Source organism: Scyliorhinus torazame, chromosome 15 (assembly GCF_047496885.1).
Source record: "Scyliorhinus torazame isolate Kashiwa2021f chromosome 15, sScyTor2.1, whole genome shotgun sequence".
Lineage (NCBI taxonomy): Eukaryota > Metazoa > Chordata > Chondrichthyes > Carcharhiniformes > Scyliorhinidae > Scyliorhinus > Scyliorhinus torazame.
In genome coordinates this window covers 207,413,988-207,431,763 of record NC_092721.1, presented here as the reverse complement: position 1 = coordinate 207,431,763, position 17,776 = coordinate 207,413,988, and the positions used below count along the sequence as shown (strand labels likewise).

At 56.0% G+C, this 17,776-nt stretch overlaps 1 protein-coding gene across 2 annotated transcripts in view; it reads left to right on the top strand.

Moving 5' to 3' along the window:
- The window catches only part of slc6a7 (solute carrier family 6 member 7), a 138,865-nt gene that overhangs the window by 98,524 nt on the left and 22,565 nt on the right, over nt 1–17,776 (top strand). For both annotated transcript variants that reach the window (XM_072477526.1, XM_072477527.1), the window contains 2 exons: nt 2,095–2,229; nt 10,115–10,218. In XM_072477526.1, the coding sequence (XP_072333627.1) occupies nt 2,095–2,229; nt 10,115–10,218 (239 nt within the window). The remainder of the gene's footprint in view (nt 1–2,094; nt 2,230–10,114; nt 10,219–17,776) is intronic.

Sequence of the window (17,776 nt, the reverse complement as noted above, 5' to 3'; positions counted from 1 at the left end):
AGATTCACCGCCCTCTGGCTGAAGAAATTCCTCCTCATCTCTGTTTTAAAGGATCCCTTCAGTCTGAGATGGTGTCCTCTGCTTCTAGTCTTTCCTACAAGTGGAAACATCCTCTCCACGTCCACTCTATCCAGGCCTCGCAGTACCCTGTAAGTTTCAATAAGATCCCCCCTCATCCTTCTAAACTCCAACGAGTACAGACTCAGAGTCCTCAAACGTTCCTCAAACGACAAACTCCCGACCTTTCAAAGCAGTCAGCTGCTGTTTTAGGGTAATCTACCTCCATTCTTACCTCACAACGCGACATCCCCTACTATATCAGTGAGATTGTCAATTTAGTGCCAATTGGAGTTAGATTGTGCTGTGGGATTGAACGCAGTAAGAATTGGTTTGTGGTTGTCGTAAAGAGATTCTATGCAGACTTCTCACACTTTGCAAAACGACAAGACATTCATTCAGTCAGCCTGAGCTGGTTTGAACACTGCCCCCAGGTGTGAAAGGCTCACTCTGGGCTCCAGTTTCTGCGTACAGTGTAAACTGTGGGAGACACCCTCACCATGACCACGCGTGTTTGGGCAGACACCCTCACCCTGACCACGCGTGTTTGGGCAGACTCGCTCACCATGGCCACGCGTGTTTGGGCAGACACCCTCACCATGACCACGCGTGTTTGGGCAGATTCGCTCACCATGAACACAGGGGCTGGTTTAGTACAGGGCTAAATCGCTGGCTTTGAAAGCAGACCAAGGCAGGCCAGCAGCACGGTTCAATTCCCGTACCAGCCTCCCCGAACAGGCGCCGGAATGTGGCGACTAGGGGCTTTTCACAGTAACTTCATTTGAAGCCTACTTGTGACAATAAGCGATTTTCATTTTCATTTCATTTGGACAGACACCCTCACCCTGACCACGCGTGTTTGGGCAGACACCCTCACCATGACCACGCGTGTTTGGGCAGATTCGCTCACCATGACCACGCGTGTTTGGGCAGACACCCTCACCCTGACCACGCGTGTTTGGGCAGACACCCTCACCATGACCACGCGTGTTTGGGCAGACACCCTCACCATGACCACGCGTGTTTGGGCAGACTCGCTCACCATGACCACGCGTGTTTGGGCAGACACCCTCACCATGACCACGCGTGTTTGGGCAGACACCCTCACCATGACCACGTGTGTTTGGGCAGCCACCCTCACCCTGACCACGCGTGTTTGGGCAGATTCGCTCACCATGACCACGCGTGTTTGGGCAGACACCCTCACCATGACCACGCGTGTTTGGGCAGACACCCTCACCATGACCACGCGTGTTTGGGCAGACTCGCTCACCATGACCACGCGTGTTTGGGCAGACATCCTCACCATGATCACGCGTGTTTGGGCAGACTCGCTCACCATGACCACGCGTGTTTGGGCAGACGCCCTCACCATGACCACACATGTTTGGGCAGACTCGCTCACCATGACCACACGTGTTTGGGCAGACACCCTCACCATGACCACGCATGTTTGGGCAGACACCCTCACCATGACCACGCGTGTTTGGGCAGACGCCCTCACCATGACCACGCGTGTTTGGGCAGACGCCCTCACCATGACCACACATGTTTGGGCAGACTCGCTCACCATGACCACGCGTGTTTGGGCAGACTCGCTCACCATGACCACACGTGTTTGGGCAGACACCCTCACCATGACCACACATGTTTGGGCAGACTCGCTCACCATGACCACACGTGTTTGGGCAGACACCCTCACCATGACCACGCATGTTTGGGCAGACACCCTCACCATGACCACGCGTGTTTGGGCAGACGCCCTCACCATGACCACGCGTGTTTGGGCAGACGCCCTCACCATGACCACACGTGTTTGGGCAGACACCCTCACCATGACCACGCGTGTTTGGGCAGATTCGCTCACCATGACCACGCATGTTTGGGCAGACACCCTCACCATGACCACGCGTGTTTGGGCAGATTCGCTCACCATGACCACGCGTGTTTGGGCAGACACGCTCACCATGGCCACGCGTGTTTGACTTTCTGATGTTGGTTTCTCCTGACATGTTGCAATCTCTCTGTGCTTTCCAGATTGTTTATGTGACGGCGACATTCCCCTACCTGGTTCTCGTTGTGCTGATTATCCGGGGTGCGACTCTCAAAGGCTCCTTACAGGGAGTCCAGTTCTACCTCAGCACCAACTGGAAGCGCCTGGGTAGTGCTCAGGTACAGAGCGGATCACAACTTTACACAACTTTACACAACTTTACACACTTCCTCCTCCCCAACAGCACCACCCTGTCTTTTATCCAGACACTTTCTTCACCAAAGCTTGAAGAACAAAGAATCCTAACCCTGCCCGCTCTTCCCACTGGAATCCTCCCCTACCCGCTCTTCCCACTGGAATCCTCCCCCTACCCGCTCTTGCCACTGGAATCAGGAATCCTCCCCCTGCCCGCTCTTCCCACTGGAATCCTCCCCCCCCTGCCCGCTCTTCCTACTGGAATCAGTAATCCTCCCCCTGCCCGCACTTCCCACTGGAATCATGAATCCTCCCCCTTGCCCGCTCTTCCCACTGGAATCCTCCACCCTGCCCGCTCTTCCCACTGGAATGAGGAATCCTCCCCTTGCCCGCTCTTCCCACTGGAATCAGGAATCCTCCCCCCTGCCTGCTCTTCCCACTGGAATCAGGAATCCTCCCCCAGCCCGCTCTTCCCACTGGAATCCTCCCCCTTGCCCGCTCTTCCCACTGGAATCCTCCCCCTTGCCCGCTCTTCCCACTGGAATCAGGAATCCTCCCCCTTGCCCGCTCTTCCCACTGGAATCCTCCCCCTTGCCCGCTCTTCCCACTGGAATCAGGAATCCTCCCCTTGCCCACTCTTCCCACTGGAATCAGGAATCCTCCCCCCTGCCCGCTCTTCCCACTGGAATCAGGAATCCTCCCCTTGCCCGCTCTTCCCACTGGAATCCTCCCCTTGCCCGCTCTTCCCACTGGAATCAGGAATCTTCCCCGCTGCCCACTCTTCCCACTGGAATCAGGAATCCTGCCCCCTGCCAGCTCTTCCCACTGGAATCAGAAATGCTCTCCCTGCCCACTCTTCCCACTGGAATCAGAAATCCTCCCCCCTGCCCGCTCTTCCCACTGGAATCAGGAATCCTGCCCCCTGCCAGCTCTTCCCACTGGTATCAGGAATCCTCCCCCTGCCCACTCTTCCCACTGGAATCAGGAATCCTCCTCCTGCCCACTCTTACCACTGGAATCAGGAATCCTCCCCCTGCCCACTCTTCCCACTGGAATCAGGAAACCTCCCCCTACCCGCTCTTCCCCCTGGAATCCTCCCCCTGCTCGCTCTTCCCACTGGAATCAGGAATCTTTCCCCTGCCCACTCTTCCTACTGGAATCAGGAATCCTCCCCTGCCCACTCTTCCTACTGGAATCAGGAATCCTCCACCTGCCCACTCTTCCCACTGGAATCAGGAATCCTCCCCCTGCCCGCTCTTCCCACTGGAATCAGGAACCCTCCCCCTTGCCCACTCTTCCTAGTGGAATCAGGAATCCTAGCCCCTCCCGCTCTTCCCACTGGAATCAGGATTCCTCCCCCTGCCCACTCTTTTACTATCGGAATCAGGAATCCTGCCCCTCCTGCCCGCTCTTCCCACTGGAATTAGGAATCCTCCCCTTGCGCACTCTTCCCACTGGAATTAGGAATCCTCCCCCTGCCCGCTCTTCCCACTGGAATCCTCCCCCTGCCCGCTCTTCCCACTGGAATCAGGAATCCTCCCCCCGCCCGCTCTTTCTACAGGAATCAGGAATCCTCCCCCATCCCGCTCTTCCCACTGGAATCAGGAATCCTCCCCGTTCCCGCTTTTCCTATCGGAATCAGGAATCCTCCCCCTGCCCACTCTTTTAACTGGAATCAGTAATCCTCCCCTTCCCGCTTTTCCTATCAGAATCAGGAATCCTCCCCCTGTCCGCTCTTCCTACTGGAATCAGGAATCCCCCCCTTCCCGCTCTTCCCACTGGAATCAGGAATCCTCCCCTTCCCACTCTTCCTATCGGAATCAGGAATCCTCCCCCTTCCCACTCTTCCTATCGGAATCAGGAATCCTCCCCCTGCCCGCTCTTCCCACTGGAATCTGGAATCCCCCCCCTTCCTGCTTTTTCTATCGGAATCAGGACTCCTCCCCTTCCCACTCTTCCTACTGGAATCAGGAATCCTCCCCCTGCCCGCTCTTCCTACTGGAATCAGGAATCCTCCACCTTCCCGCTCTTCCCACTGGAATCAGAAATCCTCCCCCTTCCCGCTCTTCCCACTGGAATCAGGATTCCTCCCCCTTGCCCGCTCTTCCCACTGGAATCAGGAATCCTCCCCTCGACCGCTCTTCCCACTGGAACCAGGAATCCTCCCCCTTGCCCGCTCTTCCCACTGGAATCAGGAATCCTCCCCCTGCCCGCTCCTCCCACTGGAATCAGGAATCCTCCCCCTTCCCGCTCTTCCTACTTGAATCAGGAATCCTCCCCTTCCCGCTCTTCCCACTGGAATCAGGAATCTTCCCCCTTCCCGCTCTTCCTATCGGAATCCTCCCCCTGCCCGCTCTTCCTATCGGAATCAGGAATCCTCCCCCTGCCCGCTCTTCCTACTGGAATCAGGAATCCTCCCCCTGCCCACTCTTCCCACTGGAATTAGGAATCCTCCCCCTTCCCGCTCTTCCCACTGGAATCAGGAATCCTCCCCCCTGCCCGCTCTTCCCACTGGAATCAGGAATTCTCCCCCTGCCCGCTCTTCCCACTGGAATCAGGAATCCTCCCCCTGCCCGCTCTTCCCACTGGAATCAGGAATACTCCCCCTTGCCCACTCTTCCTATCGGAATCAGGAATCCTCCCCCTGCACGCTCTTCCCACTGGAATCAGGAATCCTCCCCCTGTCCGCTCTTCCCACTGGAATCAGGAATCCTCCCCCATCCCGCTCTTCCCACTGGAATCAGGAATCCTCCCCCCTGCCCGCTCTTCCCACTGGAATCAGGAATCCTCCCCCATCCCGCTCTTCCCACTGGAATCAGGAATCCTCCCTGTTCCCGCTTTTCCTATCGGAATCAGGAATCCTCCCCCTGCCCACTCTTTTAACTGGAATCAGTAATCCTCCCCTTCCCGCTTTTCCTATCAGAATCAGGAATCCTCCCCCTGTCCGCTCTTCCTACTGGAATCAGGAATCCCCCCCTTCCCGCTCTTCCCACTGGAATCAGGAATCCTCCCCTTCCCACTCTTCCTATCGGAATCAGGAATCCTCCCCCTTCCCACTCTTCCTATCGGAATCAGGAATCCTCTCCCTGTCCGCTCTTCCCACTGGAATCTGGAATCCCCCCCCTTCCTGCTTTTTCTATCGGAATCAGGACTCCTCCCCTTCCCACTCTTCCTACTGGAATCAGGAATCCTCCCCCTGCCCGCTCTTCCTACTGGAATCAGGAATCCTCCCCCTGCCCGCTCTTCCTACTGGAATCAGGAATCCTCCACCTTCCCGCTCTTCCCACTGGAATCAGAAATCCTCCCCTTCCCGCTCTTCCTACTGGAATCAGGAATCCTCCCCCTGCCCGCTCTTTCCACTGGAATCAGGAATCCTCCCCCTGCCCGCTCTTCCCACTGGAATCATGAATCCTCCCCCTTCCCGCTCTTCCTATCGGAATCAGGAAACCTCCCCCTTCCAGCTCTTCCCACTGGAATCAGGAATCCTCCCCCTTCCCGCTCTTCCCACTGGAATCAGGATTCCTCCCCCTTGCCCGCTCTTCCCACTGGAATCAGGAATCCTCCCCTCGACCGCTCTTCCCACTGGAACCAGGAATCCTCCCCCTTGCCCGCTCTTCCCACTGGAATCAGGAATCCTCCCCCTGCCCGCTCCTCCCACTGGAATCAGGAATCCTCCCCCTTCCCGCTCTTCCTACTTGAATCAGGAATCCTCCCCTTCCCGCTCTTCCCACTGGAATCAGGAATCTTCCCCCTTCCCGCTCTTCCTATCGGAATCCTCCCCCTGCCCGCTCTTCCTATCGGAATCAGGAATCCTCCCCCTGCCCGCTCTTCCTACTGGAATCAGGAATCCTCCCCCTGCCCACTCTTCCCACTGGAATCAGGAATCCTCCCGCTTCTCGCTCTTCCCACTGGAATCAGGAATCCTCCCTCCTGCACGCTCTTCCCACTGGAATCAGGAATCCTCCGCCTGCCCACTCTTCCCACTGGAATTAGGAATCCTCCCCTTGCCCACTCTTCCGACTGGAATCAGGAATCCTCCCCCCTGCCCGCTCTTCCCACTGGAATCAGGAATTCTCCCCCTGCCCGCTCTTCCCACTGGAATCAGGAATCCTCCCCCTGCCCGCTCTTCCCACTGGAATCAGGAATACTCCCCCTTGCCCGCTCTTCCTATCGGAATCAGGAATCCTCCCCCTGCCCGCTCTTCCCACTGGAATCAGGAATCCTCCCCCTGTCCGCTCTTCCCACTGGAATCAGGAATCCTCCCCCTGCCCGCTCTTCCCACTGGAATCAGGAATCCGCCCCCTGCCCGCTCTTCCCACTGGAATCAGGAATCCTCCCCCTGCCCGCTCTTCCACTGGAATCAGGAATACTCCCCCTTGCCCGCTCTTCCCACTGGAATCAGGAATACTCCCCCTTGCCCGCTCTTCCCACTGGAATCCTCCCCCTGCCCGCTCTTCCCACTGGAATCAGGAATACTCCCCCTTGCCCGCTCTTCCTATCGGAATCAGGAATCCTCCCCCTTGCCCACTCTTCCTATCGGAACCTCCTGGCTACAATTTAGCCATGGGTGAAATTCCCACGATGGCTGTAAAATCTCGCGTGATGCCGAAAGCGTGATTCTCGACGGTGATTTTTCAGTCTGCAATCCTCCCAGGCTCCTCCAATGACGGGATCAGGTTGACCTCTGATTTGCATGTATTACCGTCTCATTAACGGGCGTCCCGACTCATTGTCTGCCCTCAATGTCTCTTCCACTCAGCGTACATGATGATGTTTGTTCAAAACCCCCGTCTTGGAGGGGGGGAGGGGGGAATCGCCGACTGAAGATGAGGATTTGCTATCCAGTGATGTTTATTATGGGGCGTTGACAGCAGTGAGCTCCCTGATGGCTGCTGCTTGAGTTACCAGGGTGCCTATTGGCACAACCTGGCACCGAGTGAGAAACCACCCATGCCCAGTTAGTAAACTGAGATTTATGCCTGTGACAGAGATTGGCCCTCAGGAATTAACCCTTTGCATCATCAGCTCCTCACAGCTTTTGGCGAGAGGGCTGGCAGACCGAGTGCTTCGGAAAGAAGGGGTTCACCTCCCCCCCCCGCTACCCATCTTCCCAACACCCACCTCACCGTCCAAACGTGAGTGTTGAGGTGCACCCAAGAAACCCAAGTGCCACCTGAACGAGCCTTCAGTGGTCCCATGTACAAGGGCAGGAGGGCGAGAGATGCCCTCTTCGCAACTCAGATCCAGAAGGTCCAGGATTAGGGAGGACACTTGGGTGACCCTCCTGTGACCCCCTCCTATGCGCTCGGGGGGGAGGGGTCTCGCGAGGGCTAACACCTCGGGGAGGTGCCCATTCGACACAGGAAGGTGATGGCGACTGGCAGTGAGGAAAAGGCAGTGATGCTCCTCAGAGAGACTGCGAATGTCTGAATCCTGCCCCATCCTTGATGTGTTGGGTGTTCTGGATCACGTACAGGTCACCAAGACTTGAAATAGTGCAACACTATTTTATTGAATCATTAACTGTTTAAACATACTCAGACTGTGGGTAAATACGATACCAGCTTTAACTAAAGACCTTTGCCTTGTCCTAACCAGTCGATGCACTCAGCACATGGTGAATGTCTGTGTTGCAGGCTGTGAGCTCTGTGCTCCTAGCTAGCTGCAACTCGAATGAGCGGGAACTCTGATGCCCCCTGCCTTTATAGTGCGTGTGCTCTCACTGGTGATTGGCTGCGGTGTTGTGTATGTTGATTGGTCCCACTGCATGTCCATCAGCGTGTGTGTGTGTGTGTCTGCACCATGATATACTGGTGTATATTAGACAAGCCTGAAATACATTCGACGATGGATCCACAACGCCCCGGGGTCGGGAATTCCAAAGATTCACAACCCTCCGAGTGAGGAAATGTCTCCCCATCTCGGTCCTAAATGATCGGCCCCCAATCCTGAGACTGTGACCCCGTGTTTTCGATTCCCCGGCCAGCGAGAACAATCTCTCAGCCTCCCCCCTCTGTCAAACCCCCTCAGAATCCGGAATGTTCCACTCAGATCATCATCATTCTTCTAAACTCCACAGAATCTAAACCCCATTTACTCAGCCTCTCATCAAAGGACACCCCCCCTCACCCCAGGGTCCAACCTCGTGAACCTTATTGTCCTCCAATCACCCTGCAATAGAAGCCAAAATGCTGTTAGCCTCAGATTGTCGGGTTGGCAGTCTCTGCTGGGACTGTGCATTCACTCAGTTGTCAACACAAACCAGATGACCAGATCATAACATGCACCCCAATGTCTCAATATTATCAAACTTCCTTCTCCACAGGTAATGATGCGATTAGAATGTGTGCTGGAGCCTGCTCTACAGCTCGACAGCGACACGGTAGCACAGTGGTTAGCACTGCTCCTTCACAGCGCCAGGGTCCCGGGTTCGATTCCCGGCTTGGGTCACTGTCTGTGCGGAGTCTGCACGTTCTCCTCGTGTCTGCGTGGGTTTCCTCCGGGTGCTCCGGTTTCCCCCCACAAGTCCCGAAAGACGTGCTGTCAGGTGAATTGGACATTCTGAATTCTCCCTCTGTCTACCCGAACAGGCGCCGGAGTGTGGCGACTAGGGGCTTTTCACAGTAACCTCATGGCAGTGTTAATGTCAGCCTACTTCTGACAATAATAAAGATTATTATGCATAGAAAGACAGAGATATTACAACATCAAAACAGGCCATTCAGACAACCCCGTTCTCCTCCACATAAGCAGCACCTCAATCCATGGTCCCATATCCCCTTTATTCATCATTCCTTCAAGCTCCTATCTGAATGTACATGGGCATGTTGAGGTGCTCTTACAGACAGCCAGAATGGACTCTTTCTGTGCTGTAACCATCCTAGAATTGACATCGGCTCTGCTTCGAGGACGAAGAAGATGGAAGCCCTCTATAAAGAGAGTCCTCCTGCTCTGTGGACAATAATCTTGCATCAGCCTCCCCTTGTTCTAGGATCACCATCATCAGAACCAATTGGGTCTTTCTGTAAAACAAGTGAAGCAACACTCGATCAAACTTTTCTTTGGTCAGATTTACAACCGCTCTTGTTGCTTTGTTTGTTGTCCTGTCTAACTTATTCCTCATTCCGTTATCTTGCTCTCTCCCAATGTCTAAGTTATCAGTTTGATGTTTTCCCTTCATTCCTTCTGCACACGATCCTTTTTTGCTTCATTCTTCATCTGCCTGTCTGTCTTCCCTCTAGTTTTACCTTCGTAATTGCTGTTTTAATTTGATATATTTTTACTTTGCAATGGGAATGCTGGGTGAAAGGCAGATGGGACATCACGGTAGCATTGTGGATAGCACAATTGCTTCACAGCTCCAGGGTCCCAGGTTCGATTCCCGGCTTGGGACACTGTCTGTGCGGAGTCTGCACGTTCTCCCCGTGTCTGCGTGGGTTTCCTCCGGGTGCTCCGGTTTCCTCCCACAGTCCAAAGATGTGCAGGTTAGGTAGATTGGCCATGATAAATTCCCCTTAGTGTCCAAAATTGCCCTTAGTGTTGGGTGGGGTTACTGGGTTATGGGGATTGGATGGAGGTGTTGACCTTGGGTAGGGTGCTCTTTCCAAGAGCCGGTGCAGACTCGATGGGCCGAATGGCCTCCTTCTGCACTGTAAATTCTATGATAATTCTATGAAAATGACACAGGTCAGGATGAACGCTCATACACTGTGGCCCCGATTCTGTGACGTGGACCCACCAGTGAGTGCACTCGCTAGGTGTGAGAATGGCACCTGGATATTGCCATTGCTGCCAACCTGCTGCTGGTGCCCAGCCCCTGATGTTCAATCCGAGAATTGAATCTATGCTAATTTTCTCACTTTGCCCTAGGTGTGGAATGATGCAGCCTCCCAGATATTCTACTCCCTGGGGATCGGGTTTGGAGGTTTGCTGTCAATGGCATCTTACAACAAATTCGACAACAACGTTGTCAGGTAATACAGGCACAGGCTGAGGAAGGCACAGCCTCGCACAACACAGTTACTTAAAGATACGGGATTTGATGCAGAGTAAAGCTCCCTATACACTGTCTCAGCACTGACCCTCTGACAGAGCGGCACTCCCTCAGTACTGACCCTCTGACAGAGCGGCACTTCCTCAGTACTGACCCTCTGACAGGGCAGCACTCCCTCAGTACTGACCCTCTGACAGGGCAGCACTCCCTCAGTACTGACCCTCTGACAGGGCAGCACTCCCTCAGTACTGACCCTCTGACAGGGCAGCACTCTCTCAGTACTGACCCTCTGACAGTGCAGCGCTCCCTCAGCACTGACCCTCTGACAGGGCAGCACTCCCTCAGTACTGACCCTCTGACAAGGCAGCACTCCCTCAGTACTGACCCTCTGACAGTGCAGCACTCCCTCAGTACTGACTCTCTGACAGTGCAGCGCTCCCTCAGTACTGACCCTCTGACAGTGCAGCACTCTCTCAGTACTGACACTCTGACAGTGCGGCACTCCCTCAGTACTGACCCTCTGACAGTGCAGCACTCCCTCAGTACTGACTCTCTGACAGTGCAGCGCTCCCTCAGCACTGACCCTCTGACAGTGCAGCACTCCCTCAGTACTGACCCTCTGACAGTGCGGCACTCTCTCAGTACTGACCCTCTGACAGTGCAGCGCTCCCTCAGTACTGACCCTCTGACAGTGCGGCACTCCCTCAGTACTGACCCTCTGACAGAGTAGCACTCTCTCAGTACTGACCCTCTGACAGTGCAGCGCTCCCTCAGTACTGACCCTCTGACAGTGCAGCACTCCCTCAGTACTGTCCCTCTGACAGTGCAGCACTCCCTCAGTACTGACCCTCTGACAGTGCAGCACTCCCTCAGTACTTACCCTTTGACAGTGCAGCTCTCCCTCAGTAGTGACCCTCCGACAGTGCAGCACTCTCTCAGCACTGACCCTCTGACAATGCAGCACTCCCTCAGTACTGACCCTCTGACAGTGCAGCAGTCCCTCAGCACTGACCCTCTGACAGTGCAGCACTCCCTCAGTACTGACCCTCTGACAGTACAGCACTCCCTCAGTTCTGACCCTCTGACAGTGCAGCACTCCCTTAGTACTGACCCTCTGACAGTGCAGCACTCCCTCAGTACTGACCCTCTCACAGTGCAGCACTCCCTCAGTACTGACCCTCTGACAGTGAAGCATTCCATCAGTACTGACCCTCTGACAGTGTAGCGCTCCCTCAGTACTGACCCTCTCACAGTGCAGCACTCCCTCAGTACTGATCCTCTGACAGTGCAGCACTCACTCAGTACTGACCCTCTGACAGTGCAGCATTCCATCAGTACTGACCCTCTGACAGTGTAGCGCTCCCTCAGTACTGACCCTCTCACAGTGCAGCGCTCCCTCAGTACTGACCCTCTGACAGTGCAGCACTCCCTCAGTACTGACCCTCTGACAGAGCGGCACTCCCTCAGTACTGACCCTCTGACAGTGCAGCGCTCCCTCAGCACTGACCCTCTGACAGTGCAGCACTCCCTCAGTACTGACCCACTGACAGTGCGGCACTCCCTCAATACTGACCCTCTGACAGTGCAGCACTCCCTCAGTACTGACCCTCTGACAGTGCAGCGCTCCCTCAGTACTGACCCTCTGACAGTGCAGCACTCCCTCAGTACTGACCCTCTGACAGTGCAGCACTCTCTCAGTACTGACCCTCTGACAGTGTAGCGCTCCCTCAGTACTGACCCTCTGACAGTGCAGCACTCCCTCAGTACTGACCCTCTGACAGTGCAGCACTCTCTCAGTACTGACCCTCTGACAGTGAAGCATTCCATCAGTACTGACCCTCTGACAGTGTCGCGCTCCCTCAGTACTGACCCTCTGACAGTGCAGCACTCCCTCAGTACTGACCCTCTGACAGTGCAGCGCTGGCTCAGTACTTACCCTCTGACAGTGCGGCACTCCCTCAGTACTGACCCTCTGACAGTGCAGCGCTCCCTCAGTGCTGACCCTCTGACAGTGCAGCAATCCCTCAGTACTGACCCTCCGACAGTGCAGCAATCCCTCAGTACTGACCCTCCGACAGTGCAGCACTCCCTCAGTACTGACCCTCTGACAGTGCAGCACTCCCTCAGTACTGACCCTCTGACAGTGCAGCACTCCCTCAGTACTGACCCTCTGACAGTGCAGCAGTCCCTCAGCACTGACCCTCTGACAGTGCGGCACTCCCTCAGTACTGACCCTCTGACAGTGCGGCACTCCCTCAGTACTGACCCTCTGACAGTGCAGCACTCCCTCAGTACTGACCCTCTGACAGTACAGCACTCCCTCAGTTCTGACCCTCTGACAGTGCAGCACTCCCTTAGTACTGACCCTCTGACAGTGCAGCACTCCCTCAGTACTGACCCTCTCACAGTGCAGCACTCCCTCAGTACTGACCCTCTGACAGTGAAGCATTCCATCAGTACTGACCCTCTGACAGTGTAGCGCTCCCTCAGTACTGACCCTCTCACAGTGCAGCACTCCCTCAGTACTGACCCTCTGACAGGGCAGCACTCTCTCAGTACTGACCCTCTGACAGTGCAGCGCTCCCTCAGCACTGACCCTCTGACAGGGCAGCACTCCCTCAGTACTGACCCTCTGACAAGGCAGCACTCCCTCAGTACTGACCCTCTGACAGTGCAGCACTCCCTCAGTACTGACTCTCTGACAGTGCAGCGCTCCCTCAGTACTGACCCTCTGACAGTGCAGCACTCTCTCAGTACTGACACTCTGACAGTGCGGCACTCCCTCAGTACTGACCCTCTGACAGTGCAGCACTCCCTCAGTACTGACTCTCTGACAGTGCAGCGCTCCCTCAGCACTGACCCTCTGACAGTGCAGCACTCCCTCAGTACTGACCCTCTGACAGTGCGGCACTCTCTCAGTACTGACCCTCTGACAGTGCAGCGCTCCCTCAGTACTGACCCTCTGACAGTGCGGCACTCCCTCAGTACTGACCCTCTGACAGAGTAGCACTCTCTCAGTACTGACCCTCTGACAGTGCAGCGCTCCCTCAGTACTGACCCTCTGACAGTGCAGCACTCCCTCAGTACTGTCCCTCTGACAGTGCAGCACTCCCTCAGTACTGACCCTCTGACAGTGCAGCACTCCCTCAGTACTTACCCTTTGACAGTGCAGCTCTCCCTCAGTAGTGACCCTCCGACAGTGCAGCACTCTCTCAGCACTGACCCTCTGACAATGCAGCACTCCCTCAGTACTGACCCTCTGACAGTGCAGCAGTCCCTCAGCACTGACCCTCTGACAGTGCAGCACTCCCTCAGTACTGACCCTCTGACAGTACAGCACTCCCTCAGTTCTGACCCTCTGACAGTGCAGCACTCCCTTAGTACTGACCCTCTGACAGTGCAGCACTCCCTCAGTACTGACCCTCTCACAGTGCAGCACTCCCTCAGTACTGACCCTCTGACAGTGAAGCATTCCATCAGTACTGACCCTCTGACAGTGTAGCGCTCCCTCAGTACTGACCCTCTCACAGTGCAGCACTCCCTCAGTACTGATCCTCTGACAGTGCAGCACTCACTCAGTACTGACCCTCTGACAGTGCAGCATTCCATCAGTACTGACCCTCTGACAGTGTAGCGCTCCCTCAGTACTGACCCTCTCACAGTGCAGCGCTCCCTCAGTACTGACCCTCTGACAGTGCAGCACTCCCTCAGTACTGACCCTCTGACAGAGCGGCACTCCCTCAGTACTGACCCTCTGACAGTGCAGCGCTCCCTCAGCACTGACCCTCTGACAGTGCAGCACTCCCTCAGTACTGACCCACTGACAGTGCGGCACTCCCTCAATACTGACCCTCTGACAGTGCAGCACTCCCTCAGTACTGACCCTCTGACAGTGCAGCGCTCCCTCAGTACTGACCCTCTGACAGTGCAGCACTCCCTCAGTACTGACCCTCTGACAGTGCAGCACTCTCTCAGTACTGACCCTCTGACAGTGTAGCGCTCCCTCAGTACTGACCCTCTGACAGTGCAGCACTCCCTCAGTACTGACCCTCTGACAGTGCAGCACTCTCTCAGTACTGACCCTCTGACAGTGAAGCATTCCATCAGTACTGACCCTCTGACAGTGTAGCGCTCCCTCAGTACTGACCCTCTGACAGTGCAGCACTCCCTCAGTACTGACCCTCTGACAGTGCAGCGCTGGCTCAGTACTTACCCTCTGACAGTGCGGCACTCCCTCAGTACTGACCCTCTGACAGTGCAGCGCTCCCTCAGTGCTGACCCTCTGACAGTGCAGCAATCCCTCAGTACTGACCCTCCGACAGTGCAGCAATCCCTCAGTACTGACCCTCCGACAGTGCAGCACTCCCTCAGTACTGACCCTCTGACAGTGCAGCACTCCCTCAGTACTGACCCTCTGACAGTGCAGCACTCCCTCAGTACTGACCCTCTGACAGTGCAGCAGTCCCTCAGCACTGACCCTCTGACAGTGCGGCACTCCCTCAGTACTGACCCTCTGACAGTGCGGCACTCCCTCAGTACTGACCCTCTGACAGTGCAGCACTCCCTCAGTACTGACCCTCTGACAGTACAGCACTCCCTCAGTTCTGACCCTCTGACAGTGCAGCACTCCCTTAGTACTGACCCTCTGACAGTGCAGCGCTCCCTCAGTACTGACCCTCTCACAGTGCAGCACTCCCTCAGTACTGACCCTCTGACAGTGAAGCATTCCATCAGTACTGACCCTCTGACAGTGTAGCGCTCCCTCAGTTCTGACCCTCTCACAGTGCAGCACTCCCTCAGTACTGATCCTCTGACAGTGCAGCACTCCCTCAGTACTGATCCTCTGACAGTGCAGCACTCACTCAGTACTGACCCTCTGACAGTGCAGCATTCCATCAGTACTGACCCTCTGACAGTGTAGCGCTCCCTCAGTACTGACCCTCTCACAGTGCAGCGCTCCCTCAGTACTGACCCTCTGACAGTGCAGCACTCCCTCAGTACTGACCCTCTGACAGAGCGGCACTCCCTCAGTACTGACCCTCTGACAGTGCAGCGCTCCCTCAGCACTGACCCTCTGACAGTGCAGCACTCCCTCAGTACTGACCCACTGACAGTGCGGCACTCCCTCAATACTGACCCTCTGACAGTGCAGCACTCCCTCAGTACTGACCCTCTGACAGTGCAGCGCTCCCTCAGTACTGACCCTCTGACAGTGCAGCACTCCCTCAGTACTGACCCTCTGACAGTGCAGCACTCTCTCAGTACTGACCCTCTGACAGTGTAGCGCTCCCTCAGTACTGACCCTCTGACAGTGCAGCACTCCCTCAGTACTGACCCTCTGACAGTGCAGCACTCTCTCAGTACTGACCCTCTGACAGTGAAGCATTCCATCAGTACTGACCCTCTGACAGTGTAGCGCTCCCTCAGTACTGACCCTCTGACAGTGCAGCACTCCCTCAGTACTGACCCTCTGACAGTGCAGCGCTGGCTCAGTACTTACCCTCTGACAGTGCGGCACTCCCTCAGTACTGACCCTCTGACAGTGCAGCGCTCCCTCAGTGCTGACCCTCTGACAGTGCAGCAATCCCTCAGTACTGACCCTCCGACAGTGCAGCAATCCCTCAGTACTGACCCTCCGACAGTGCAGCACTCCCTCAGTACTGACCCTCTGACAGTGCAGCACTCCCTCAGTACTGACCCTCTGACAGTGCAGCACTCCCTCAGTACTGACCCTCTGACAGTGCAGCAGTCCCTCAGCACTGACCCTCTGACAGTGCGGCACTCCCTCAGTACTGACCCTCTGACAGTGCGGCACTCCCTCAGTACTGACCCTCTGACAGTGCAGCACTCCCTCAGTACTGACCCTCTGACAGTACAGCACTCCCTCAGTTCTGACCCTCTGACAGTGCAGCACTCCCTTAGTACTGACCCTCTGACAGTGCAGCACTCCCTCAGTACTGACCCTCTCACAGTGCAGCACTCCCTCAGTACTGACCCTCTGACAGTGAAGCATTCCATCAGTACTGACCCTCTGACAGTGTAGCGCTCCCTCAGTACTGACCCTCTCACAGTGCAGCACTCCCTCAGTACTGATCCTCTGACAGTGCAGCACTCACTCAGTACTGACCCTCTGACAGTGCAGCATTCCATCAGTACTGACCCTCTGACAGTGTAGCGCTCCCTCAGTACTGACCCTCTCACAGTGCAGCGCTCCCTCAGTACTGACCCTCTGACAGTGCAGCACTCCCTCAGTACTGACCCTCTGACAGAGCGGCACTCCCTCAGTACTGACCCTCTGACAGTGCAGCGCTCCCTCAGCACTGACCCTCTGACAGTGCAGCACTCCCTCAGTACTGACCCACTGACAGTGCGGCACTCCCTCAATACTGACCCTCTGACAGTGCAGCACTCCCTCAGTACTGACCCTCTGACAGTGCAGCGCTCCCTCAGTACTGACCCTCTGACAGTGCAGCACTCCCTCAGTACTGACCCTCTGACAGTGCAGCACTCTCTCAGTACTGACCCTCTGACAGTGTAGCGCTCCCTCAGTACTGACCCTCTGACAGTGCAGCACTCCCTCAGTACTGACCCTCTGACAGTGCAGCACTCTCTCAGTACTGACCCTCTGACAGTGAAGCATTCCATCAGTACTGACCCTCTGACAGTGTAGCGCTCCCTCAGTACTGACCCTCTGACAGTGCAGCACTCCCTCAGTACTGACCCTCTGACAGTGCAGCGCTGGCTCAGTACTTACCCTCTGACAGTGCGGCACTCCCTCAGTACTGACCCTCTGACAGTGCAGCGCTCCCTCAGTGCTGACCCTCTGACAGTGCAGCAATCCCTCAGTACTGACCCTCCGACAGTGCAGCAATCCCTCAGTACTGACCCTCCGACAGTGCAGCACTCCCTCAGTACTGACCCTCTGACAGTGCAGCACTCCCTCAGTACTGACCCTCTGACAGTGCAGCGCTCCCTCAGTACTGACCCTCTGACAGTGCGGCACTCCCTCAGTACTGACCCTCTGACAGTGCAGCAGTCCCTCAGTACTGACCCTCTGGCAGTGCAGCACTCCCTCAGTACTGACCCTCTGACAGTGCAGCACTTCCTCATTACTGACCCTCTGACAGTGCAGCACTCCCTCAGTACTGACCCACTGACAGCGCAGCACTCCCTCAGTACTGACCCTCTGACAGTGTAGCACTCCCTCAGTACTGACCCTCTGACAGTGCAGCACTCCCTCAGTACTGACCCTCTGACAGTGCAGCACTCCCTCAGTACTGACCCTCTGACAGTGCAGCACTCCCTCAGTACTGACCCTCTGACTGTGCGGCACTCCCTCAGTACTGACCCTCTGACAGTGCAGCACTCCCTCAGTACTGACCCTCTGACTGTGCGGCACTCCCTCAGTACTGACCCCCTGTCAGTGCGGCACTCCCTCAGTACTGACCCCCTGACAGTGCGGCACTCCCTCAGTACTGACCCCCTGACAGTGCAGCACTCCCTCAGTACTGACCCACTGACAGTGCAGCACTCCCTCA